The sequence below is a fragment of the Brienomyrus brachyistius genome, chromosome 14, assembly GCF_023856365.1.
Source record: "Brienomyrus brachyistius isolate T26 chromosome 14, BBRACH_0.4, whole genome shotgun sequence".
Taxonomy (NCBI): Eukaryota; Metazoa; Chordata; class Actinopteri; order Osteoglossiformes; family Mormyridae; genus Brienomyrus; species Brienomyrus brachyistius.
Genome location: NC_064546.1, coordinates 22,937,146 through 22,955,463, shown reverse-complemented (window position 1 = coordinate 22,955,463; position 18,318 = coordinate 22,937,146). Strand labels below are relative to the sequence as shown.

Genomic DNA, 18,318 nt, shown 5'->3' with positions numbered 1-18,318 from the left:
CTGTCTCAGGTCTCTGTTTGGTTTTCCCTTGGGGAGTCAGCTGTCTACAATCTCTGTTTGGTCTCTCCTCGGAGAGTCGGCTGTCTCAGGTCTCCGTTTGGTCTCTACTAAGGGACTCGGCTGTTTCCAGTCTCCGTTAAGTCTTTCCTTAGAGAGTCGGCTGTCTCTTCTCCATTTGGTCTCTTCTCAAGCAGTCGGCTGTCTCAGATTTCTGTTTGTCTCCTCAGGGACCTGGCTGTCTCCGGCCTCCGCTTGGTCTCTCATCGGGTCCTCTTTCTGCAGCTCAGTTTCACTGTTTCACATCTCGCAACACTAAACACTGCATTTTTTAGATTGCAGGTGTTAAAAAAAACTTTAAGAAGCACTACCAGTTTGCATCTGTAAAGAAAATTGTCTGCTTACTTTGGCCAAAAGTCACTGCCAGAGATGCAGAAGACTGTAAGCTGTACTGGGCGTAATTCCCAGGAATCAGACACCCTAAGACTAAAGAAGACTGTTCTTCACTGGTGGTGCATAATTCCTGAAACCTAGAGATGGTCAAATCAGCTCTTATAAATCAGCCAATCAGTGCTTCTCCTTCATAATCTTCATTTTTGCAGCTCGTTTTCAGCATTATACAGGATTCTCAAGCTTGTTTAGTTCTGTCTTAGGCTGTATCCAGAACACCTAGTATCTGTATAGATAGGATAACCTTCCGTAATATGACTTACTCCCATGGGACGAACAAGCTCACAAGCGGAAATGCAAAGTGGTCACAGACCAATTTAAGGCGCAGCATATTAGTTGTGCGAACAGGGCACTTCAGGATTACACAATTACATTCATCACGATATGCACTTACGGAAAAATGGGAGCAAATGTATATCAGCGCTACCAAGAATACAGAAGGCCACTTCTGAAAAATGTTTGGTTTTATTAAGCTTCATTTAAATATTAAGCTTCTGGGCGGTTGCTATTTTTACCCCAAGATGCATCATGCTTCCATACCAAAAACCGGCACTCTGGTGTGATCAATACCGCTGGGGGCTTGAAATCAACGTGCTCCTCTTCCACCATTTGCTTTTGAAATCTCTTTTTCATTGGACCTAAGGTCCTCCAATCACCAAGCGGCTGAGCCCAGCATGTGCATTTCTGTGTGGGGCGGGGGGCAGGGGGGAAAAATGGGGGAGGGGCTGCTTCCTTCACCTGCTCTTTTAAGCACTGATTCATTAGGACTTCAGTGGGCCTGGAGACCAAAGGGCCCAATTAGTGGATGAAGCCGCCACCCCATGTGACGGGGGAGGGGGGGGGGGCCGGGCGCGGGGTGGGGGGGGGGGGGCGACAGACGTAAAAGGTCGACGTCGCAGTTTCTGTTAAGACAAAACACCTGACACTTGGGCTTGTTATATGAAATATTGTCATAGCGAAAGGCAGGGGTTTGTAAGCTAGGCCTGGGCTGCGTGGCTCTTTAATCTCTGAAAAGGGAAATTCACACGACACACAGCTTTCTGGTGATCGGGGGGGGGGGGGGTTTGCCTGATGTCATGCCATGATTCAATTCAGCTGATCTTTTCAGCTGGATTCCTCTCTGGTTAAGCATGAAACATCTGAAACTTTAGGAAGGTCGGAAATCTAACTGAATGAATTACTTATTCAATATTCATTTGATTAATTCGATGTCTGTGGATCTGTAACTTCAGCACCTGCTGAGGCCATAGAGCTACAATTACGCTGGGAGATCACAGGACCGCAGCATGTGACCGCAGGGACACGAGGAACAATTGTGTGGCCTTCAGGGACAACAGAGGCAACTGTGTGGGTGACAGGTGTAATTAAATACAAGAATGAAACATTCCGTTTTGGCTTTCCTAGTTCCTGGTACCTGGTCCGCCAAGTTCCCAGGCCGTCTGTGAGCTCGGCTCGCTCCACATAAACGAACGCATTCCCCACGGCCCCCTGCGCTGCCCCAGGGATGGCGGAAAAGCGAAGTGCAAACTCAACACGAGGCCCAGATGTGTCAGGAGCTGCTGTTCCGCCACCTTGGACTGGCGGGGATCCGATATGCGGCATTGGGGCCACGTGGGAAGGAGCGCAGGGTCAGGCAGAACCGGCACGAGCTCCAGGAGCCCTGCTTCTGCAGTGTCTGCAGCAAGATTCATTGCGGAAGGTTCCACAAAGGCAGAGGTTAAGGGAAAACAGTCTACCCATCCAAACCGGCCCCCACCCCACCTAGAAAGCCAAAGCCTGCCATCAGTTCTGTTACCTACAAGAGACCCTCTTTTTGGAAGCTGCTTCTCAGGCAGACAAAGCAGGTTATCACGACTTCCAGAACATCTGGAGTCATCTGCTTACTTGCTGAGGACGGGCATTTTCTCAGATCTGTGGAGCAGAATTTTGGTTCTGCTTCACGCAGCTTTGCACTCCCTCACAGCGCCTCCCGTAGTAAGTGGGACCTTCATGCTGGCATCAGACCCTGATAACCGTTTACACCAATCACAGTACAGACAGTGGACACGCCAGCCAATCACCACACATCCGGTCCACCACAATTTGCCCCGGTTGGCTGCACTTACCATTTGGGAGGGACCAGTTGCCCAGCAATGACTGAACCCAGTGTTAGCATTAGCATTGCCTTCTGGTGCCCAATGGGAGGCAGATTGGCTGGTAATTGAAACCGATAAACAACAGCAATTTGTGTGTCATTACCACAGGAAGGGAAATGAGCCAGTTTGTGGGATAGAATAGACCATAAATAAAAGTTTAATGGTCGTCACATAGCTTGCTGTGAATTTTAAAGAAGATGAATTCTTCTAATGGTTCCCTCTGTCCTCCGCGCGTGTGTGGGGGAGTCACACCTCACTCCCCCCCCCCCTCCAAAAGAATGGCAGCTCCGAGATCCGAGACCGTTCACGTCTCCAACCTAGACGTACGCAAAGGGGTGAAAATAATGACACTCAGTGCTCAGGAAGTGCCACCATCTTTGTTCTCTCCTTTAAAAGAATATTCAGTCAAACGAGCGTTTGGAGGCCCGAATTCTTTACGGCGATTGTTGTAAGGGGACCTGCCATGCTGACGCACAAAGCCTCTTCCTGCTCTGTGAGGTTAGGGCCAGCCGCTCCGTATGGTGGCGGTAATCCCGTGGTCTTTGCGTCTCTCTGACCCCTGTAATGGAGCTAGCGGGGATAGTGCCCACCGATGGCGGACGGGACCATGTGGTACCACAGAGATACCACGGCTGACAGCCGGCGGGCCCCGGGGTCTCAATTGGAGAGCAAATTATGGAATGGAATTAAATAAATAAATCATACGGAAATTAATCATGATGGATAATTAGAGGACGGGAAACGAACAGAAGGGTAACGGGAAGAGATGTTCAGCCCGATCTGAAATGAAACGGCGTCAGCTGGTGCTCTTTAAGTGGGGGGGGGGGGGGAGACTGGGCTACACACTGGGGCACTGAAATGTCTGAAATTAAGGCTCCTGAGGAGCGAGAGAGCGAGTCCGAGAGTGACAGAGCTGAGAATGGCAGGCGGGGGGGGCAGGGGGGGGCTCCCTCTGCCCATCTCAGCCCCTTCCCCCCAAATTATGCCTCATTATCTGTCTGGTCCATAGCGCCATAGCTGGTTATTTCAGCCATTTCTCAGAAGCTGTGTCTCATCGGAGGGTCAGCAAGAATCTTAGCTATAATGAGAGGAAGCGTCAAGCCGGCAGCGTGCTCTGATATTCACCGCGACTCCACTACATATAACCCCCTCACCGACGTTTCGACTGGTCACATGACCAAACGCACACCCGAGGCAACGGAATAAGCCGAGGGCGACTCAGGTCATGAATCCACACAAACACACCTCACTGCACGTTTAAAGCTCCTGTCAGCCAATCACAGAGCATCTCCCAGCTGCACAGGTAAAGAGCCATTGGCTGAACACAACCTCTGAACCAATAGGCTTTGCCATAAGACCTAGAAGGATGTATATATAGCAGAGAGAGAGGTTTAATGAGGGTCACCCTCTCCTCGGCCCCAGTAAGGAGAGTCACAGCTGGAGTGCAGCAGCACAGGTCAGGGGCTAGATTGGGGGGGGGAGGTAAGGGCCTGGGGGAGGGTAGAGCTGCAGCTATCATTCCCTACCCTCCTTACACATGCTGCACACACACAGACACCGGAATGGTCCTTCATACCTCGGTGCAATCTGGGAGATTGTGGCTACATAAGACATGCATACAGGGTGGATTGCTGAAGATGATTTCCTGTCCAAGAAAAATGGAGCCTTTGAGGTTGCTCTTCCATCCAAAACACATGGACTGTGGACATGCCAGAAGCACTGGCAGGCTGCTGTGTGGCTCAGTGTCGTCTCCCGCTCCAGTGAGTGGAGAGAAGACTCTCAGGACCGTCAGCTCCGTCTCCTGAAACTCCGGAGGGAGCAAGACTTCGGGCAGCGCTGCTGCCTTCATGGAGAGAGCAGCCTGGGCCGTTCGCTAGGCTTCTTCTCCAGCGCGGCTCGATGCATCAGATGCCCAGAAGCGTCGCGGCTGTGGGATGCTGCTCAGCGGCTTTAGAGCTCTCCATGGTTACTGAGTCTTCATCAGAAGATGCAGCTGGTTGGTCCAGGAGGAAGGTGGACCCACGGGCATGGCGCAGGAAATGCACGTACAGCTGCCACTCCACGCTGCGATGCTGTGCGAGTGTGTGTCTTTACACCGCTGACATATAACATATTCATCACCCGTCTGCCACAGCCAGTGTCGCTGTGGGGTTCGGGTCCCCGCAAAGCAGAGCAGCAAGCAGTGACATGCGTAAGGGCCCGGAGCTGTGGATCAGACGAGGTGAAGCATAAATGTGCCACCTGGCAGCTAGAGAGAAACTGAGCCTCAGGATTTCAAGTGCTTTTTAAGTCCAGTTTAATCTGAATATTGTTTGGTGTCTGCAGTCATGGCATGTTTGACAGGAATTTCCCACATTCAGACTATGCGTGGCCAGGGAAACCAATCAGCCAGCATCTGACCCCCGTAAACCCCGCCTCCCTTTCGCTGTGACACGTTTCTGATTGGTCGTCTCTTTGGCACTACAGGTCAGGAGGGAGGGCCCGATGTGTGCTGTGGGAAAGGCGATCACGCACCGATCCGTGTGGGGGGGCAGCCCAGCTGCGGAGGGACGTGAAACTCCTCAGCTACAAGCTGTGCGCAGGAAAGAGAATTTCTGTTCTGACATAATCACTGAAACAAACGGACAAGGGCAGAAATACACGCCGAAACTTTAACAGGAACAAGCCAAGTGCAGAGAGCAGGCCCAGAAAATGTTGATGGTGACCGAGCAGCCTGTCGCAGGTCGCAGGGCCGTTGTCATACATGCAGAGAGAGTTCAGCGCCTTTAACGTTCTGCCTCAGCTGCCCTCAGAGGTAATAGGGAGGTAGGGCCTCCATAGCATCCTTCAGCGTGAGGGAGACTGTCAGTGCCAGGGATGGTAAATACAGCAAACCCTCTTCAGGCTGCCAGTCACACACTGCCGGGAGGGGGAAGCATCCGGAGGCGGGGTCAAGACTCGATTGACAGGTGTCTGCAATTACCGAGGCTACATGCCTCCCACCCACACCTTCACCGGGACGATAATCCCAACCCCCCACTTGGCAAATAACAAGCCCACAGATACTAAAGTCAAACCGAGAAGGCTGACCCCCCACTCCCCGTTCACTAACAGGATTACAATAACGGGGACTATGAGAGAGAGAGGGAACACAGCAGTGCTCAGCAGTGCCCTAAAAGTGCCTCTGAAAGCCAGTCAGCCCCAGGTGGACGATCTGAAACGTGAACGCTGTGATTCTCGGAGCTCCCACAATTTCTGCCTCAGTAGCAAAGGCAGTAACCAGCCAAGCGTCTGTTTATGCTTTTGGCGCTGATGCAGTGAGTAAAAACCACCCTATTCAGTACAGTGCGATTTTATAAACTAATATTCATCACACACAATTCTCATATATCAAACTCCAGTTAATTAATTATTACTCTCGACCATACAAAAAATGAAGACATTATATAACACAGCAAACAAAAGAAAAATATGTGACCCGTTTGTTGATAACGTTTTTTTCACGCAGAAAGAACCTAGCTGCTCTTTTCAAAGAAAAGACAGTAAAACACACACTTTCCCCCCAGCGTACACAGTCATGCACGTGTCGGGAAAATGCGTTTATTTTTACACATTTGCTGGGGGGAGGGGGGGGGTAGCGTCGTTTTCTCTGTCATCCTCACAATGTGCGGGTGCCGTATGAATATTTCAGGGAAGCGCTAGTCGTGGTGTTTTCCTGTCGGACCCCCATGACTTATTCAGAACAGGCAAAGTATTTAACTTATCAGTCATTTCTCTGACATCAAATGAACTGTCAGTAAGTCACATACAAACGAATCCGATACGTTATGTGTTTATTGCTTAAGAATTTATTTAACTATTTCATAAAACAAATAATTATTAGTTCTCCAAACGATGCAGGGAACTGGGGGCGGGGGGTCCGTGTGCTCGCAATAATACAATATTTCGCAAGATCACGATATCTCTCGCAATATCCCAGGAATATCTGAGAATAGGAGCCACAGCAGGAGCCATCGTGATCCCTCCTTATCCCAGCATGACAGTCACCACAACTAACTTTATCCTTAAGCATCAACCTCGCGGTTAAACCGGACAGATCCTCGGTGCCGCTACACTACCTCACCTGCACCTTCCTTTAAACGGACCTGCATAAAGTTTGCCAGCAACGCGTTTTTTACGCTTTAAACGGCGAAGCGCAGCCCCCTAACATGCTCCCTTCTTCCGGCACTTTGATCGCTCCCCCATTTCCCGCTGAACTTCTACAGCATCCCTCCGCTTTTCGGCACCAGCGACTCCGGCGCATCAGGTGAAAGGCGTCGGGATCGGGGCGTGTGCGCCGGGAACGCGCAGGGGGACGCGCAGCGCGGGAGCTATCCTTTCAGCACCACGGGCACCGCCGCCGCTCCCGGAGCGTCCCCATCCGCAGCCCCGCACGGCATCCCGCAAACGCCGGCCGTCCCCACGCACAGCCCCCTGTGTTTATTTCGCCGTTTTCGATAAAAGTTAATAAGCAGAACAGGAGCGCGTTATTGGCCTACTTACCATCAATCGCCATGATGCTCTGTTTGGGTTTAACCAAGCCGAGCGCTGAAGGCAGGGAGAGGCAGGCGGGCGGGCGGAGGTGTGAGCCGGCGGAGGGGGCTGTGCCATATGGTACAGTCCGTTATGAAACCTCCCCTTTCTACTCACCTGCTCTCCGCCGCAATAATCATACAGGCACCTAAAAGCACCCGCGGGACTCCTTCAGATTTATTCCCTTTCTTTTCTTTTCATTCCCCTCAACCGCCCCCCCCCCCACAAATCACTAGCAGAGATTCGTTTAAGCAACAGCCAACACGGAAATTAAAAATTACTCAAATACCCAGCATGGACATAAACAAAACAAAGATCATGAGATCAGGAGCTGAATCCTCGTAACAGTCGTTACCCAAGACAACGCGAAATATGTTAATCATAAACGAGAGAAGATAATCGCATTTCTCATGAGCCTCGGCACGTTTTCGCGATTATACATTTCCTAATGACACAGTATAATTAAATTAATATATATGTATATTTAGTCTGTGTAAGCACGCGTGGAAAAGCAGGGACAGAAGGCGTATCTACGTAATTTGTTTCGCAAAGAGCACAGTGTGAAAAATAGATGCATTTATTTTGTAATGAGGACTTTTCTTCATTGGGTTCCGAAGCAACATTTAATCAATATAAAGCCCGCGGCTCCTTTTATTTAATCAGAAAGTACAGATTTTCAGCAGATAAAGAGTTTAAATCAGCTCTGTTTTACCAAGTTTTTAAGGCAATGTTGTCCATAGCATACAACTGTGTTTTATGATTTCAGAGATTTGGTTTGATATCCAGGAAAACAGGGAAACTTTCAGTGTAATACAATAAGCAACAGCAATAATAATAATAATAATAATAATAATAATAATAATAAAAATTCCCTATCAGCACCCTCAGATTTCCTAAGGCTGTCAGTAAGCAGGGGGTCAAACAGCAGTAGATAAAAGCCAGCATCTGATGCCGAAACCAATATCACACGTTTGGCAGGAGATATTATACCATCGCCTTGGTACCCAAAGCAGTGCTGTGGCTTCCTGGGTCACACACACTATATATAGAATGTAGCAGCTGCAATATTGGTGACCATGAAGTTAAAATTCAAGCAAAGTGGTGACCATTAAGTTAAAATCCGCAGTGGACACCCACAAAGGACAAAGCATGTTGGACACACCCACAAAGGACAAACCCGTAGTGGACACATCCACAAATGACAATCCTACGATGGACACACCCACAAATGACAACCCCGCAGTGGACACACCCACAAAGGACAAACCATGTTGGACACACCCACAAAGGCCAAACCTGACAGTGGACACACCCACAAATGACAATCCTACGATGGACACACCCACAAATGACAAACCCGCAGTGGACACACCCACAAAGGACAAAGCATGTTGGACACACCCACAAAGGACAAAGCATGTTGGACACACCCACAAAGGACAAACCCGGTAGTGGACACACCCACAAAGGACAAACTCCACAGTGGACACACCCACAAAGGACAAACTCCACAGTGGACACACAAACAAAGGACAAACCCCGCAGTGGACACACCCACAAAGGACAAACCTGTGGTAGACACACCCACAATTGACACTCCCGGTGAACAAGCCACAGCCTGATCTTCCTCTTACTCAGGTTCAGGCTTTTGTGCTGACAATGATTTTTTTTGGGCTATGACTTACAACAGGGGTATAGATCGATTTAATGATGCTGTTTGTGTAAATAAAACACTCCACTTTCTGGAATGGGATCTGCAGGAGGCCGATCAGTCCCAAGTTGAAGTGCCAGAAGGCAGCATGAAGCATGGAGCATGGAGATGGCATTCAGCTAACCTGAGTGGATGACTCGGGTCATGTAATGCGATTAACCCACACTGGATGACGACACGGGATGCGCTATTGCTATGTCTGCATGGGTTCTTCCATTCGCTCCATCAAACAATGCTGTGGTCAGTCAGCGGCTGACGGGAGCAAACGTCTCTGATTGGCTGTGACGCTTTATGGAGCAGCACCCTTCAGCATGAGCACCCGACCTGGGAGAAACAAGTAGAAAAGAATAAATGAATAACTACCGCAGGTATTTATACATGCTGTGGCGATATAAATCGTTTATCTTTTATTTCATGGTGAGAGACGCAGTAACCTTGAGACGATGGGGAGGGTGACAGGTTCTGATGGTGCATGCACTTCCTGTAGGAGGGGGGGACATGAGAGTTCCCTTTATTCTCAGAGGAGGGTGTTAGAGACTCCCTGGGTCTCGTCGCTGTCCTGATGCTCTCAGGCCTGAATGCCTTTTGGAGGCTCCTCAGGCCATCCAGCTGGAGCTGCTGCCTGCAGGGCGGCCCAGCTTACGCCGCACTCCCTGCCCCAGGACACACTGCGGCGCCGGCCCGTCACACTGCCCTCCCTGCCCCAGGACACACTGCGGCGCCGGCCCGTCACACTGCCCTCCATCCCATTTTAACACCCCCCCCCCCTCCGAGGGGATTGACGCCAAATCTGCAGGAACAGCAGCTCCTCCAGCTCACATGTGCCTGACGCTCAGTGGCTCTGCCGGGTCCCTGGGAGGATTTTACCGCTCTCCCAGGCCGGCCTGGTCTGTCCCCAGAGAATGCCGTCCACCTGGCTGGGCTCTACTGGGTCGAGACGCCCCAGTACTGCTGGGCACTGGTGAACATGGCCTGGTTTTTACTGAAAGGAAGAGACCTAAATAAATTGCAGGTGAAATGAAGATTTATTTACCGTTTGTACAAGTGCAGGTACATCGCAGTGTGGTTTTTCTCATATCCCATTTCGTTCTCTTTTGTTCAGACATGCACAAATATAAAGGTGAAAATCCAACTTGGGGTCTGAGCACAGGAGCCGCCATCCACCCAGGACCCCTGGGGCATTTTACAGGGGGCTATAGACTTTGCACAGAAACCCATTAGAGATGTGGCTAATGTGCCAAGGATGGGAATAGAACTGGCAACCTTCTGATCTCAGGCACAGACGCCTAACCTGCCTGTAACCAAGTCCTTACATCTGCAGAATGTCTTTATTTTTCTCTTCCTTATAAATCACTGATGAAGAGTCTTCTAAAGCTTAATGCATTCAGGCCGTCCAGGTGTGGCCAGTAGAACTGGCGTCTATCTCATCATTTTGATAAATGCAGCCTCCTTCTTTGACACAGAAAATGAGGTTGTGGGGTCAGGGGACAGAGGACTGGTGGGGGTTTGGGATCCCTTGTGTTGCTAGAGAGTGATCGCCTGTCCTGGACTCACAGGTGACCCATTTAATGACACCCAGCTGGCCCTTGTTAATTTAAACATCAGGCTACGGATATTTGGAGGATCGGCTGAGAGGGTACAGAGATATCTGATAGTTTTCTATTTGAGGGCATTAAATAATTTAAACTATAATCTAGTACAATATTTAGTTGGGCTTTTGTCAGGGAGGCATCTACCTGTTCTTTCCTGCCCCTGCTGTAGGGGGTGCTGTGTTGCAAATGGCGCAAAGCTGAATCTCCCTTTGCCTGTTAAGTACTCTGGTTTCTGGTTATTGCTAACCCTACCATTTAAAAGATGGGCCCAGTTTCCATAGTGATGCACTGAGTGGCCATTAACCGGCAGGTTTAGTCAGTTGCTAAAGAGACGCCAGTTTTAGGGAACATCGTCAGCTGCATTTTCCGGGATGCTGTTTCCAAGCAAACACTTGAGACGTTCATGTAGTTTTCTGTGGAGACTCCGAATGATGTATTTAAACCCTGTAGCAACACAAAAGCCTGTGAAAACAAGGTATTTGTTTCTGAAGTTCCTTGGCCACTTCCTGTCTAGTTTTATATTATATTCCATTTGTTTGCTGTTTCTCTACAACGAGGAAGAGCGGCATGCATATTAAATAACCGGGCACACTGTAGGGTTAAAGGGAAACCAGCCCAGAATGGATCCACCAGGAATTGTTCAGCGAGTCTCTTTTCAGATTCCCCGACAATAGGCAGGCCTTGACCTGTGTTAAGAGCCCTAAGGGTAATGGACGGCAAAGAGGACCAATCAGCACGTGGCACTGGGCCACCGCAGGTGGGATGAGAGTCTCTCCACAGCTCTGCGGCCGTCGTTCTGTGTGTAGGCATCAGAGGGGTTGCCACGGCAACTGTCTCCTACACATCGCTAAACTGCGAAGGCCTTGAATTTTGTGGGCTGCGCTCTCCGCGTGAGCTGCAGATCCGTCTTACTCTGAGTGTTTCCCAGGGGGTTGCACGGCATTCTTCCCGAAACTCTCGCTTCGGGATGTCGGGATGGACGAGCAGCTGTCTGAGGGCCTGCCTAATGTCATTCCCCTCAGAGTCACGGCTGAGGCGTTCCTCAAACGCGGAGCTGTGCTTCATCTTCAGCTTCCTTGGAACAGCCTCCCTCGCACGCACACTTGTAGGACACTTCCACGAGCAGCAAAGAGCCTCAGCTCTGCTCTTAAAATAGCCCGTAATGACAGATACCGACACCTGTCACCTCTCAGCCAGAGGGGAGCTAACAGCGAGTGTCAAGGAGTCAAAAACCTTGTTCTATATTTACACGGGTTTGTTCCTTCAACTACAGCAAGAGGTGCCATTTAACGGCGGATAAAATGTTTATGTAATATGAGTGGAATTATTGACTGTTACAAGCAGGCAGAACAGACATTTCCAGACCATTGCGTGATGTGAGTCTGGGGGGGGCATCAGTCCAAACAAAGGAAGGGATTAGGACTGGAGGTGCAGTCCTGGGCTCGCATGGGTGTAAAAACCAGACCTGAAAAGCAGGTTGTGATCCACACTGGTGACGGTGATTGCTGCGGAGCGGCATGATGACGGGTCTGACCGGGCCGACGGAAAAGCCCGTTAGGAAGCCATGAACGATGCAGTCGGAGGAAAACACAGGCACACTGCAGCTTCACCACGAGGCTGTCTACAACATGCATTGCGTTTCTAGGCAACCAGAGGTACTGCTGAAGCAAAATACTCCCCGCCGCTGTTGACAAATCTGGATGGAATCATGTGACATGTCTGGACATGGCTGCTGAATGCAAGCTTTCCCAACCGAACAGAGGCCCGGAAATCAGCTTGGAGGTGCTTCGCACCTTATACCTGCCGTGTTGAGCATTTCAGACTTCAACTTTGTGGTTCTGTCAGGGGCAGCTAGTGACAGGTGCCTCCTAAAAACCTGGCCTGTTCAAACTGGGCTCCATATCGCTCCTCGGCCTGAATCCCAGCCACATCCACTATAAAGTGTGACTGCTATTTCCTTGGTCTGTCATACCCCCCCCACTGTCAGAATGGTATGTTCCTGAGAGGGCTAAGGGGACTTCAGAGTCAGTACCCAACCACAACAGCGATTTACAGAGACCAATTACTGTCACCTTCCCATCAAGATGAGTCTCGAAAAGGAAGGCGGTTTCTTTAGAACTTGACCTGAGAATGTTACGTTTACGTTCTTCCTGCTCTCACAAAGACTCTGAAACTTGCTCTCAGTGGGACTGGGAACATGACGAGGCCTGGAGCTTGTAGAAAGACGGCGAATGGATGCAGTTCCAGTGAGTAATCTGACCAAATGCATTATGGGAAGTGAATAGAGGCAAGGAGGACCAACCGCAAATAGGCGGCTCAGCTCAAATCTGAGACTAACGGGGAAATCTGGCCGCGCCACACGTACCTGTGAACAGACCACTGTGCCAGACGCCTCTGTTAAAACGCAGCTTGTTCTTACATTGATTAGAATATTTAAAGCAAGGCAAGGGCTTTATGTAAAGCCACACTGGCTTGGCATTATGGGAAACTGCCACATTCAGGGATGCTGAAAAATGTCCGGTCCCTGATCTAGTCGTGTGAAAAGGGGGACTGTTCTCATGAACACACAGAAGTTACCCTTTATTTATGTTATATATAACATGACAGAATGAATCTGAATGTACAGCAATTAAGAGAACTGACAAATGCCAAACAGAAAAATGATGTCATGGGAAAACGCCCTGATATGAGGTAATGACACCCCAAGTTTATAAGCCTGTACACCCCCCCCCCTTCCCGAGGCTACACTGAGAGGGACTCCTCCCCCGTCACAAACAGGTGCACGGACTTCTGGGAGCGCAGCATCTGTCCGGCGCGCTCAGCGCCTGTCACCGCGGCCAGCCGCTGCAGGTCAAAGCGGGAGTAAAGGGTCGTACAGGTCCAGCTGGCTGCCCCCTCGTCGCCGCCTGCCCGCAGTGCGTTGCACAGCTCGCTGTAGAAGTGCGCGTAGGTGGGCAGCGCGTAGAAGATCAGGTTGTGGATCCCCTTGATAGTGTATCTGAGAACAGAATGATTTATACTTTAATTCATTATTCATTTTAATCAGGCACATTTTCATAGATCTCTTCCCAGAATGCTCAGTCTGTACAAATCATACATGGCAGAAGGCGTTAAATTATACCCAACGTTAAACTCACAAGAGGGACAATTATTTTTTTCTTTGGAAATAGGAAAACATGCAGATGGTCGATTAAACAGCCTCTGTAATGATACAGGAAAATGCTTCATTTGGTGTAGATTCATATCTTATTTATGTCTTATCTCCACAGCATGCTAACCTGTGTGAAATTCACGCACGTCCTTAGCCACTATGCCACCTATCAGATACTGGTGTTTCGTGGCGGCCATTTTCCCCTCACCTCTTGTAGAAATGGAAGCGTTCAGTGAAGAGCAGGAAGTGAATGTCGCCCTTCTGGAAATAGTGGCGTGCGCGGGACACCTCCGACCTGGATGAGTACTCGCAGATGCTGGCGAACTTCATCTCCTCCTTCTTCATGTAGTTACGCAGGCGGACGTAGTCGAAGTATGAGGGCAGATAGATGAGGGTGTGCGACATGACCGCATCCCGGTACTGGGGCAGAACTTGGTCCACAAAGAACTGGAACCTGGAGGAAGGAGAGCTTACGTTGCCACCCAATTGGCTGGATGCAAACCCCGCCCACAGCCATCCACAGGTATGCTGTGCTGATCTTCATAGTGACTGGCAGTTAAGTGTTAAAGCCCAATGAACATTAGTGAGAGAGTCAGGGCAACACAATTAAAAAAGTGGCCCACTACATGTTTTTTGCACAGCTTAACAAATTCGAGTCAATGGCACCCTCTGGTGCCCAATTCCGAGTATAACACCCAGACCTGTTGTCCTGGTCCATGTGACTGTCCGAGGTAAATCTCTGGAAGACGTGGGGCAGCTGCACCAGAACCTGACAGATCGAGCCGGTTTTCGGTAAATTCTTCACAGAAACCTAAAAAAGGCATTTTTATGGAAGATGCGACATCAATCAGGATTCCATAGCGGCTTCTCTTCTCCGTGACCCACACAACCCATTGTTGCCGCACACAAACCCACCTGGCCCCGGTAGTTGAAGCAATGCTTGGACATGATACTGTTGATCTGGGGGTCCTGGACAGCACTGAAGACCAGCGTCTGGCGGTAATACTGGGCCCAGTTATTCAGGTTCCACATGCGCACCCTTGAGAAGTCAACGCCGTGGGAATCCAGCGGCTGCAGGTTTAGATGTTTCATCACGTGCTGAAATAAACGTGTTTTGGGAGGTGAGGGGGATTGTGGGTATTGAGAAAGGCCTGTACAATGCTCTCACGTCACAAGAACTGCCACTGGATGAAAATCTGTCCATGAAGTCCAACCTATGTTCATCAGAAGTTTAGATCTTTAGGACAACGATGGACAAGCATAGACACGAGACCAGATCCTACCAGCACATGCTCCCAGTTCTGCATGAGGAAAACATCAGCCTGGTCCACCACGAGGACCTCGATGGAAGATAGGAAGTCAAAATCCCGCTTGGACTCGCCCTCCACTCCCAGGATGGTTCGCAGGCCCAAAGGGGATGCAATGATGATGTCAGAGGAGTAAAAGGGGGCGTAGAGGCGCAGGCTGCGGCGCAGGATGGACAGGCCTCCATGGGACAAGCAAATGTGGTTAAATGTCTACGGTTCCATAAAACTCAAAAGAGTAAAGTGAGAAGACCGACCATACCAATCCGGAAGTGGTCGTCGATATTGCCGGAGAACACGGCCAGGTAGTCCTCAGGCCGGGATAGGCTGGGTGGTCTGTCTCCGGGGTCTTCCCCAAATTCATCTTTGAACCTCTTCTTGTGGCTGACGTCCATCTTCTTCCCCTTGGGTTCCAGTAGGCTGATGATGGTCTGGACCACTTGCAGTGCGTAGTCCCGGAAGGGCACCAGAATCAGAACCTAGAACAGGAAAGGGGTCCAGGGTACATAAGTTCAAAAACTGAGGTACTCAGGGCCTATTCCTGATTGACACGATGCACCCAACCTTGGCTCTTAAAGGTTGTGCGGTTTAAGATGTATAGGGCAGGGCCTACTCAAAATATGGGCAGCTTTGGTTCACCTTGGGCCTGGTCAGGGCCTGATCCCGAGGCTCGTCCAGGGGTTCGTCCCGAGGCTTGCGCTCTCTAAGCAGGGCGTTGTTGGCCAGGACGCGTGCATTGGCCTTCAGCACGTGGTTGAGCACATGCAGGCAGTAAGCACTGCGCACCTGACGAGCATCCACCAGGGGCAAGCTCTCGGGGAAGTAGACATCACAGTAGGAGCTCATGAGGCCCAGCAGCTCCTGCTGCAGTGGGCTGGTGTCCTGGGCCGGCCCCTGGGGGAGGACAGCCTGGTTCACGGACACCCAATTGGCCTCTAGGACCTTGTGGAGATGGGGTGTTCTGGTGCTCATCTCTGGACTGATGGAGATGAATTCCTCCAAGGCGGAGTTGTAAAGCAGGGTCCCCAGTCTTGGCCACTGCAAGCCAGATAGCAAGGGCCATAGTTACAGCAACATTGAGACCTTCAAGTCAGAGCAGCTTCACATAGCTACTGATCTCCTCAAATACAAAGGCTGCCCTCTGGTAGTGCAGCTCAGCCTCTTTAGGCCAGCATCCTCACAAGCACCTTCATCAGGGTCTTGTTCCTGCTGCCGGATGCGATCTTCTGCACTTTCTCTTCACTGAGCTCAGTGTCCAGGTGCTGCATCAATGGCTCTGCACAGAGCAAGCAGTACCACTTTTAAGTAACCGATACATGCGAGGGACAATAACCATGTTCTCCTGAGCGTGTTGGAAATGGCTGCCCCACCTACCGTCACGGTCCTCCTGCGACTCTCCATCTCCTTCCCCGAGGAAGTTAGTCTCCAGGCTGAACTGGGACTCATGCTCCTTGTCTGTAAACTCCTCACCCGTTGCTGCCTCCTCACCGAGGGCACTCTCCTCTTCCTCACTTGGACATTCCTGACCTTCATCACCCTCCTCATCTTTATCTTCTTTCACGTCTTCCTCATTCCCATCACCAGGATCTATGTCTGCAGGTAAGGCACAGGACACAGATGTACAGCTTTATATAATGACGGCGTCCTCAATCACTGCATAAACATTCCCTGTCAAGACCTAATTTTTTCTAAACACACAAGCACGAAGTACATCAAGCACTTAACTGTCTAGATAATCAGAAACACCCCGACATTTAGCGCACCATCATCACACTGGTCTTCCTCCTCTTCGTCGTTTTCACTCTCCGATTCTTCATCCTGACTCTCCTCCTCCTCATCAGCAGGTTGACTCAGGGTCGATAGCAGTTTTTGATAGGCGGATTCCGGTTCGGGATCCGTCTCACTCTCATCGTCACTCCTTGCCGCGTGATGTTCCGGACTGTCTGGTTGCTATTTCACAAACGAAGTACAACATATTAAACAAAGACGACGCGAACTTGGTAGCCCAACACCACGTTCTGATGCGCTAAAAAAACGCTCAGAAAAGCGACTCCCAGGAATATGCACATAGTCACACTGCTAACTAGTTAAGGAGAGTGATCGTTAACAAGCATGCTACATGTATTTAACACTTACCAGGTTCAGTATCTGTGTTTTCTCTTCACGTTCCTGGATACTGTAAAACATAGGTAAAATAGCTATGTTTAATATTTTGTCATAAACCATATGCAGTTTTGTACTATACGGACAGTATTCGTATATTTACGTGTCATCAAAAGGGTGCTGCTCTCCAAATTCCTTCAGATGCTTTTTCTGCTTTTTGGTTAAATTATGGAAAGCCTGGTTTTTCCGTCTCTTCCCCATCTTTACAACAAATCCACACGTGCAACAGCATGGGACGCGGTACCGGAATCTGTTGTGATGTTGACCAATAATAATCAAGATTCCGTCCTACGTCATATTTAAGCGACAACGCGGAAGTCTCTGTTAGTAGAGCTTTATGGAAGGTAGACTGTTAGGGTTGGAGTCTTACAAACAATTCGACTGATAAATATATATATATTTAAATTTATATTTATGCCATATATTTGCGTGCATGTGACAAAAACGTCCAGAAAAGGACACGAATAACTGCTGATCGACAAATAAGCAAAGCACTACATTTGTTTTTGTTGGTTCATAACAGCTTTATTGAGAGGTGTAGAGGCGAAGTTTAGGAAAGTCCGGTACCCCCGTGGAATTAGGGATAGTTGTCAATGCGCGGTGAATTTGCAGTGTTTTGAGGTAAAGGGAATCACTCCTAGTATGTGAGCAGACAGCACAGAACTGCTCTCCCGGCTGGGAGGGGTCGAAAATGTGAACTTTGAGCGGCCGTGTGGAGAGGCCCAATATGGGTTTAACCTTTGTTTCACTTAACTAGTTTCCCTCCATGCTCATATAATATAATATGTGAGCCTGCAAAATCATGTAGGTATCGCAATAGCGATCAGTACTTTTTGTAAGATGACGTATAATCTCTTAGACTGACATAAAAATATCAGTTTTTAACCCTATGGAATGAGGCACCCTTACAGAGGAGGAATAGGACTAGAAGGCCCTCCCTGTGCCAGGGGCCTTGAAATGTAGCAAGAAAAGAAACGAGCCAGTAAGAAAATAGGTGTCTGGGAGGTTCTGTGCAGGGCAGGGGGTACTCGTAAAGAAAGTAGAGGGGTTGTGCCTTGGGGTTCCCCCTTTGCTCTCCGGGGAGACTCCATGCGCATGGAAAACGAGCTACATACAAGTTTTATATTGATTACCGCGGTGGTTTATAATCACCTTTTTAAAATATGTAACATTTACGTGCTAAGGTTTCAGGAGTATAGACGTGAGGTGTCATTTTCATTATTATCGCACTATATTTTAAATAAAGCTTTGCCCCGAATTTAGC

General features: G+C 49.5%; 2 protein-coding genes across 5 annotated transcripts in view; both read right to left on the bottom strand.

Annotated features, from left to right (window-relative positions):
* The window catches only part of syt14a (synaptotagmin XIVa), a 45,363-nt gene extending 38,166 nt beyond the window's left edge, over positions 1-7,197 (bottom strand). For 3 of the 4 annotated variants that reach the window (XM_048974426.1, XM_048974427.1, XM_048974430.1), the window contains exon 1: positions 7,104-7,197. In XM_048974426.1, the coding sequence (XP_048830383.1) occupies positions 7,104-7,116 (13 nt within the window). In that variant the 5' untranslated portion in view covers positions 7,117-7,197. Of the gene's footprint in view, positions 1-2,552; positions 3,122-7,103 lie in introns of those variants that run through there. The other variant, XM_048974428.1, reaches the window with a different exon arrangement.
* Positions 7,198-12,989: 5,792 nt separating this feature from the next.
* On the bottom strand, positions 12,990-17,309 carry utp25 (UTP25 small subunit processor component). The gene is made up of 12 exons (XM_048975477.1): positions 17,158-17,309; positions 17,028-17,067; positions 16,655-16,841; positions 16,266-16,484; positions 16,079-16,167; positions 15,531-15,929; positions 15,154-15,370; positions 14,871-15,073; positions 14,503-14,685; positions 14,289-14,398; positions 13,796-14,041; positions 12,990-13,434 (listed from the first exon to the last, which is right to left on the bottom strand). Exons 1-12 carry the CDS (start codon positions 17,253-17,255, stop codon positions 13,179-13,181), a joined length of 2,247 nt encoding a protein of 748 aa, XP_048831434.1. The 5' UTR covers positions 17,256-17,309; the 3' UTR covers positions 12,990-13,178.
* Between the last annotated feature and the right edge of the window lie 1,009 nt (positions 17,310-18,318).

Excerpts from the sequence above, each read along its gene's own strand:
- utp25 (XM_048975477.1), bottom strand. The coding sequence starts at position 17,255 with ATGGGGAAGAGACGGAAAAACCAGGCTTTCCATAATTTAACCAAAAAG. Across the intron at positions 17,068-17,157 it reads CAGCACCCTTTTGATGACAC|TATCCAGGAACGTGAAGAGA; the intron begins GTAAATATACGA and ends TATGTTTTACAG. Across the intron at positions 16,842-17,027 it reads AAACACAGATACTGAACCTG|CAACCAGACAGTCCGGAACA; the intron begins GTAAGTGTTAAA and ends TTTGTGAAATAG.